General features: G+C 40.8%; 2 protein-coding genes across 2 annotated transcripts; both read left to right on the forward strand.

The window, feature by feature from the left end:
• The first annotated feature begins 2,274 nt into the window (after positions 1-2,274).
• On the forward strand, positions 2,275-5,704 carry LOC123439341 (putative disease resistance RPP13-like protein 3). Its single transcript, XM_045116067.1, is given in 7 exon segments — positions 2,275-2,332; positions 2,428-2,556; positions 2,637-2,757; positions 2,850-2,994; positions 3,097-3,215; positions 3,860-4,089; positions 4,092-5,704. Coding segments are annotated over 2 exon segments (1,464 nt in total). The 5' UTR covers positions 2,275-2,332; positions 2,428-2,556; positions 2,637-2,757; positions 2,850-2,994; positions 3,097-3,215; positions 3,860-3,890; the 3' UTR covers positions 5,357-5,704.
• Positions 5,705-6,917: 1,213 nt separating this feature from the next.
• On the forward strand, positions 6,918-7,679 carry LOC123439342 (disease resistance protein Pik-2-like). Its single transcript, XM_045116068.1, has one exon. The coding sequence runs from the start codon at positions 6,986-6,988 to the stop codon at positions 7,673-7,675; it is 690 nt and encodes a 229-aa protein (XP_044972003.1). The 5' UTR covers positions 6,918-6,985; the 3' UTR covers positions 7,676-7,679.
• The last annotated feature ends 914 nt before the right edge of the window (positions 7,680-8,593 follow it).

Consider the following 8,593-nt stretch of genomic DNA (forward strand, 5'->3'; position numbering starts at 1 on the left):
TTGATTTTTTTGTGGGGAAGTTATTTGATTTATTTGCTGTGCTACTAGGTTATTCAGGAACTATTTTTCAGATAAAAGAGCAGGACCAAGAGACTTTCAGACAAAGGAGGTTGTCAGGTTGATTCAGGTGTGTGCGATTGGGTCTGTAGCAGCTTCCTAAACTATGATTGATCAGAAAGAACTTCCAAAAAATGGCTATTAGTTGGTTTTCTCGTGTATAAGTTGTAATGCATCTTTTGAGATATGGGTCCTTTTATTATGACACCCTTTTGATGTACCTGCCTGGATTTTTTAATATATAATATACATAATTAGGAAAAAAAACTAATGGATCAATGATGAAAATGTCTCTGTTTCTAAAATTGTGTTAATGTTGATTATTGTTATTGTAGTAGAGGGTTAATATTGACAGTAATGTCATGGATGAATAACTGCATTTTTGAATAATAAGATGTTTTACTATTTGACAATCAGAACATGTTAGTAGCTAGAGCAGAGTTGGTAGGAAGAACAAGTACTTACAGAACAAATCCTTGTCGCAGGTAACAGCTCATCCAACGGACTCTCCTTTCTGGAGGGGGTTGATGAGAACTAAAAATGCTTTCTTCCGTAGAACTAGGTTCATCATAGGTAATGGTGAATCCACTAGCTTCTGGGAAGACACTTGGTTAGGGGAGATGCCTCTAGCATTTCAATATCCGCAGCTGTACCATATTGCACAACGACGACAGGCATCCGTTGCGTCAATACTTAGCGAGATTCCTCTTAATATTCAATTCCGCAGATCTCTTATTGGAAATAGATGGATTAGTTGGATGCATCTTGTGAGAAGGTTGATGGATGTTAACCTTTCTCACAATCCTGACCGTGTATATTGGAAGTTGACTAGCAATGGAATATTCACGGTTCAATCTATGTATATGAATCTCATCGATTCCGCACCTATTCCAAAATCGGCTCATATTTGGAAGGTCAAAGTCCCACTTAGAATCAAAGTCTTTATGTGGTTTGTTCATAAAGGGGTAATTCTAACAAAGGATAATCTTGCCAAGCGGAATTGAAATGGTAATTCTAGATGCAATTTCTGTCCGGATAAAGAAAACATACAACACCTTTTTCTTCATTGTCCAATGGCTAAACTGATTTGGCGCTCGCTACATATTGCTTTTAACATCACTCCTCCTAACAGTATAACCACGTTATTCGGGATGTGGCTAAAAGAGGTTGATGTACATTTTGCTAAACTTATTCGCGTGGGGTCTTGTGCACTGTTGCGGGCAATATGAAATTGCAGGAATGACTTGGTGTTTAACAGACAACGCGACTTTCACTTCTTGCAGGTTATTCAAAGGGCTACCGCACTGATCCGCACTTGGTCATCACTCACTCGTGTGGACGCCAGGGAGCCTATGGTTACTGGGTGTGTCCGATGGGAGATGGTAGCACAGGGTATCTTCAACCGGTTTGGATGGCGTCATGTTAATAGCTAGGATAGGTGTTTAGTCATCTATATTTTTACCATCTCCGGCTTGGGCATGAGTGATGCCTTGTATCGCTGTTTTCCTCTTTGCTTCAGACTTAATGTACTCGATGGAGACTTATTTTGGTTTATAATATATGGCCGTATGCACCTCCTTTTCTAAAAAAAAAAGAGCAGAGTTGGTAGAGAACTTAGCATAAGCTTCTGTCGGTAATAGTTTTGATTATTTTGAACCTTATATGGTCTGGCATCTTGTATATGTATTTGCACGTGAATTTCACGTGCTGGCTAACTATCACCCAAAATGTGCAAATTAATATTATTTTAAAGACTCTAGTTTTAAAACTGAAAATGCCCACTCTCAGTATCCCCAGTATCCATGTGGCATTGCATATGTCTCAGTTGATGGTTTAACGGACATGGTTGATGAGAGGAAAGCCGAGCAGGTAAGTCTCCATTTTTTTTGGATGAGACTGTTTATGCATAAAATGCTTGGCTTAAACATATTCTTGAAAAGCATGGTGATATTTTAGCCCTCAATGATAATTTTAATCCGTATCTCTGAACAACAAGTGCTAAACCCTACGTTTTTAAAACTTTGCATGATCAGCTGAAGAAGATGAGCCAATGCGAAGATGAACAACAGTTGAATGGTACAGCTAGTCAATGGGGCTAATAGCTACAGAGTGTGACATGACAAGACAAAACTAGTAATGGCCAGTGGGCCAGTTCATGACTTGGCACATGAATTATTGCTACTTGAGACCACCTTCGTGTACATAGCCATAGCCACAGCCTGTAGTGCATTTTTCAGAGGAGTGGGACGGCTCCAGTATGCTCCGGTTAGATCTGGTAAGGAAACCTTACAAATTCCAAGATTTTTCCGGTTCCAATCTTCTTCTTCTGTTAATCAGCGTTTGTATTCCTCTACTTTACTGCACGCGCAGATCTCCTCTTGCATCACTGATGATTGAAGTGATCCTGTGCAGTGAAGACAACAAAGAGTTCACGCTAAGTTGCTAAAGCAGATCTCTTCTTGCAGCACTCTCATCACTCTAGTTACCGGTTGTACCCAGGTATGTGTTCGATCTCAATGTTGTGTCCTTCTGGATCTGCACTGCCGTGATTGACCGATAATCTTCTATTTTTACACTAGCTTGGGAGATAACTAGTGTTTTTTACTCAAGCAAAGGAGAGGCGCTTTGGTAACTAGTGTTGTTTGCTCTTGCTCCAGTCCTTTGCTCTAGCTTGGCTCCAGTGTGCTGTTATTGGATCTGGTAAGGCATTATTAGGAAATCAAGAAAATTAAGATTTTGTTAGTTCCATTCATCTTTTCCAGTTAAGCTGAGTATACCTCTACTTCACGCAGGGAATGTTCGTCTCGGTTGCTTGTGTTAGTCGCGCTCATGTTGCTCCACGGGTCACTTATGCTTGAACTGATCCTGTGCTGCTCTCCTCGATCTCGCAGCAGCCTCAGCAGTGGCTTATCAGGCTAGTTACCGGCATGTATTCAGGTATACACATGGTCTCTCAGTGTTCTGCACTTCTGTATCTCTAACGCAATGTTACTCCTTTTGTTCACTTGTTGATCGGTAATCTTCTATTTTGTATTGCAGGTGTAGCAGCATGGTTTTCTCTTGGTGATTGACCGTCGGAGTAAACTGCGTCTACAAAATGATCACTATTGATTCTTATTATTGACGGCTTTTTCCTTACTGGAAGACTGGCTCGTAAGGTAAGACTTGCCATAATACTTCAGACCTTGCAACTTTACTTTCATGACTAGCACGTGTAAGAAATTATCATGATTTCTGGAAATTGATTTAGTGTTAAGATAGATCTGACAAACAAACATATATAACTAGATGATTAATAGACCTGGGCTGTTTGGTTGTCGGCCGCACCTCGCCACGCCACAGGTGCGGCACGCCATAGCTGCCTAGGCTGCCGTTTGGTTTCCTACAAAGATTTGGCTCGCCACAACCTGCAGCCTGTTTCGCAGTAGACTTTTTTGCCAAATGTGTGGTGTCCGTTTTGCTCGCCACAATCTGCGGCGCGCCACAAAGTATGGCTTTATAAGTGTGGCAATTTAAGTCATGAACCAAACAGCCCCTTAGTGTATAGGCTGCTATGCAGCTTCCATGGCTATTCAACCGAGCAAAGCAAATCAATAAATCATTTTAACATACAAAACTAAACACATGTTTATTTGCAAGCACAAAGAAGATAAAAGGACAGAATGCCAACTCAGGGATTTAGACCTCAATACTTGGCCTCAACCCCATATTTGTATGTTGCATAGCTCCATTTAGTGTATATATTAGAGAGATTTTTGTCATTGGGAAAGCATATTAACATACCTTGTGTATTCATTTTCAGGATTCACTTTTTGCCATTCTCCATTTGTTTGATGGCAGCCGTTGTAGCATCTTTGCTTGGATCATGTGCCAATAAGTTGAAAGATATCATTATTGATGAGGCCATACTAATTCTAGGGGTGGAAGAAGAGCTCACAGAAGTGTTGCGACGAGTAGAATTAATACAGTGTTGCATATATGATGCTGAGAAAAGGAGGACAAAAGAGCAAGCAGTAAACATTTGGCTTGGTCAAAAATTTATGATGTTGATGAAATCTTGGACGTGGCTAGATGTAAAGGAAGCAAGCTACTTCCTGATCACCCTTCACCATCATCAGGCAAATCAGTTGCATGTAAAGGCCTTTCAGTTTCCTCATGTTTTTGCAACATCGGACCATGTCGTGATGTTGCTGTTCGGATTAGAAGCCTCGATAAGAAGATAGAGAACATTTTGCATGACAAGATATTTTTAACATTCAACAGTAGTACACAACCTACTGGGAATGGTCCAAGGTGCAAAATGATAAGAAGCTCCAACCTTGTGGGAAGGGAGATCATACGTTCTAGCAGGAAGCTGGAGGACTTAGTTCTTGCACACAAGGAAAGTAAGTCTTACAAGCTTGCTATTGTTGGAACTAGAGGAGTTGGTAAGACAACACTAGCTCAGAAAATATACAATGACCAAAAAATTAAAGGGAGCTTCAAGATACAAGCATGGATTTGTGTTTCACAAGACTACAATGAAGTAACTCTTCTTAAAGAGGTTCTCCGGAACATTGGTGTGCATCATGAGCAAGGTGAAACCATAGCAGAGCTCCAGAGGAAGCTTGCAGAAACAATTGAAGGGAAGAGTTTCTTTCTCGTTCTAGATGATGTGTGGCACTCCAATGTATGGACATATTTATTAAGGGCTGCATTACATGAAACAACATCCGGAGTAATATTGGTAACCACACGAGATGATCAAATTACAAGAAAAATAGGTGTAGACCATACCCACCGAGTTGATCTCATGTCAGTAGAGGTGGGATGGGAGCTACTTTGGAAGAGCATGAACATTGAGGAAGAGAAAGAAGTGCAGAATTTAAGAAACACGGGGATTGAGATTGTTCGTAAATGCGGTCACCTCCCTCTTGCAATCAAGGTTACCGCTAGTGCTTTGGCAAGCAGAGATCTAACGGAGAATGAGTGGAAAAACTATTTGGGAAAATATGCTGGTTCTCAGAGCATGCTCTCTGATGAAATAGAAGTAGCTCTGTATCTAAGCTATGATGAGTTGTCGCATCGTCTGAAGCAGTGTTTCCTTTATTGTGCTTTGTATGGTGAAGATTCTATCATTCAGCGTGATGTAGTTACCTGGTTATGGATTGCTGAAGGCTTCATCGAGGAGCAGGAAGGCCAGTTACTAGAAGAGATAGCAGAAGAGTACTACTACGAGCTAATACATCGGAATCTCCTCCAGCCAAATATTATTAGTTTTGACCAGTCTTGCTGCAAAATGCATGACCTCTTAAGATAGCTTGCACTGAACATATCAAGAGAGGAATGTTTTATTGGAGATGTTGAAACATTAAGGGGTGGAAATATGTCAAAAGTACGACGTATTACTGCTGTTATTAAGAAGGATATGTTGGTGTTACCCAAAGTGGATATGGTGGAGGTTAAGGTACATTATTCAAGAGATTTCTGCTTCTTCGTGTTTTGGTACTAAATTGCACACTTGTGCAAAGTATCCCTGATTACATAGGAAAACTGATACATCTACGCCTACTTAATCTTGATTATACTGGCATATCTTGTCTTCCGGAATCCATTGGCTCCCTAAAAACCTTCAAGTACTGAGCTTGAGATGGTGTGATGATCTGCAAACTCTTCCTTCGGCAATGACCATGTTGAGCAACTTAAGATGTCTTGATCTTTTTCAGACAAAAATAAATCAGGTTCCAAAAGGCATAGGCAAATTGAAGTTCCTCACTTATGTATATGATTATCCTATTGGTGATGGAAGTAATGATATTGTTGTACAAGATGGATGGAAGTTGGAAGAGTTGTCTTCTTTGTCACAGATGAGATATCTTTCACTTGTTAAAGTGGAAAGAGTGGCTCATTGTAGTACAAATGTGGTGTTGACAGACAAAAAGCATCTTAAAACACTGCTACTAAAGTGGACTGGACATGGAGATGGATCATATTCAGAAGAAGATGTCAGCAATACTGAGGAGGTCTTTGAGCAACTAATACCTCCACCTAACCTAGAAGACCTAGGTATCTTTAGATTCTTTGGTCAGCGGTATCCCACCTGGTTTGGTACCACCTATTTGTATTCATTAATATACTCGAAACTCGAAAATGTACGATCATGAAATATCTGAGGATTGATGGAGCACATGCAGTTACCAAGGTCGGGCCTGAATTTTTTGGTTGTAAGAAGGGTGATCTTGTATGTAATGAGTTGGTTTCTTTCCCTAAACTTGAATGCTTGATCTTCAAGGATATGCCCAGCTGGGAGGAGTGGTCCTTTTTTGAGGAAGAAGTTGTTGCTGCTGATGAACGGGGAGAGGATGGAGCCGCTGATACTCGAAAAGAGGATGCCCCACCTGCAAGGCTGCGACTTTTGCCTCGTTTGGTGAAATTGTTTCTCCAAGGATGCCCGAAGCTAAGGGATCTCCCGCAACAGCTTGGAAAAGACACCGCCTGTTTGAAGCATCTCGGTTTAACACGATCAACATCTTTTGTGATTCGATCGGTATGTAGACTGCTCTGCAGCTGCCATTGGATGGCGCCCTTAACTGTGCAAGACAAACCAATAACTATTTTTACATGCCAAAACACGTGTATATTTGCAAGCACAAAAAACAAATTAAAACAATCAGTGGCAGCTTGGAATTCAGTCCTCGATACATGGCGCTATTCAAGGTGCTGAACTTGTATGTACGTTGGATACAGCTTTCGTTATGCAAGATCTATTCTAAATGTAAATAGCAACGAAGTAGTGGTATCTTTTAGTGTATCTCTAGACCCTTATCTCATTTTTGAAACCATGCTAAGATACCTTGTGCATTCATTTTCAGCTTCCAGTTTCTGCCATTCTCAGAGTCAGGCACCGTGGTGTTTTTGGCAGATCTTCCTTGACGAGTTTGTCTGATCCATGGCAGCCATACTTGAATCTTTGCTTGGATCATGTGCCAGTAAGTTGCAAAATATCATTACAGATGAGGTCATACTAATCCTTGGGGTGGAAGAAGAGCTTAGAAAAATCCTGCGACGAGTAGAACTGATAAAATGTTGCATATACGATGCTGAGAAAAGGAGGACAAAAGAGCTAGCCGTAAACAATTGGCTTGGTCAATTTAGAGATGTTATATATGATGTTGATGAAATCCTCGACGTGGCTAGGTGTAAAGGAAGCAAGCTACTGCCTGACGATCCTTCATCATCATCAGGCAAATCAGCTGCATGCAAAGGCCTCTCAGTTTCTTCTTGTTTTTGTAACATCTGGTCACGTCGTGTTGTTGCTGTTCGGATTAGAAGCCTCAAAAAAAAGATCGAGAACATTGCAAATGACAAGATATTCTCAACATTCAACACTAGTATACAGTCTACTAGAAATGAACCAACATCCAAACTGATAAGAAGCTCCAATCTTGATGAGCCCAACCTTGTGGGGAAGGAGATCATACATTCTAGCAGGAAGTTGGTGGAATTAGTGCTTGGCAGTTTGCAGCAACTGGGGCTAGCAGAGGGTGTGCAAGAGATCTCTTCACGCTGGGTGCCTGGGCTTCAAGAGCAGCACCAACGACTTCATGGTGAAAACCTGGATGTCTACACGTGGCGTTAGATGGCACAAGGTATGTATGAACACCGCATACTGACCTCTTATTTAGAAAAACTGTACCCCAGTTCTATATGTGACTATCGCAAGCCTGCAAAATTGTAGCTATACTCATACTAGATCTCAGCATGTACAAACTGTACCAACTTGTTTGTGATTTTGTTCTTGCTTTTTCCAGAGGAGAACATTAACTGAACAATACATTTCGTGTGGTGGATGCTTCAGTCTTATGCACGTGTAACACATTAAGTGCTTGCTAATTGCCATAGATATACTTACTATTTCGGCCTGTTTTGTTCGTAGCATACGACTGATGGTGTGGTTTGTTTCAACGGGCAAATCGTCAGACGTAGTACCATGATGAAGATGTTGGAAGCCTGTCAATGCTGAAGACGCGCAAGTTCCATGATGGGTGTGCAACGAGCCGGTGAAGAACGAAATTGTCACGTTTTTCTTCGGGCATGTGCCCTGGAAATCACTGTATCGAATTTTCGTATTGTTTATTTTTGAATTTGGGCGAGAGGGATTCGTTGTACTGAACGACGTAAATGTGTGGTATTGTTTTCACTTATTTATTGTTCAACTTGGGGCTGGTGGGCTTTGCTGTACTGAACCAGTGTGCCATGGTATCGTTCTTTTAATTGAACCGATGAATTTCGTTCTGGCATGATTTGATTCTTTAAGTGGAAGTGATGGATTTCGTTCTATTTTTTCTTAAGTGTAACCTGTATATATGGCCAAACTGTGTGAAATTGTGAATGACCTGGTCATGAAGGAAGATCATTTTTGTCACTGTATAATAAACATGTGTTATATATATTGTAGCCCCAAACTAGAGCGTGAGAAGGAAATCATGACCAAATAATATATATTGTACTTATATGTATGCATTTAGGTTGTTGCAGGAAGTGGCGGATGGCGACG

The sequence above is a fragment of the Hordeum vulgare genome, chromosome 3H, assembly GCF_904849725.1.
Source record: "Hordeum vulgare subsp. vulgare chromosome 3H, MorexV3_pseudomolecules_assembly, whole genome shotgun sequence".
Classification (NCBI taxonomy): domain Eukaryota; kingdom Viridiplantae; phylum Streptophyta; class Magnoliopsida; order Poales; family Poaceae; genus Hordeum; species Hordeum vulgare.

Bases quoted from the DNA above. Each gene is read 5' to 3' on its own strand.
- LOC123439342 (XM_045116068.1), top strand. From the start codon at position 6,986: ATGGCAGCCATACTTGAATCTTTGCTTGGATCATGTGCCAGTAAGTTG.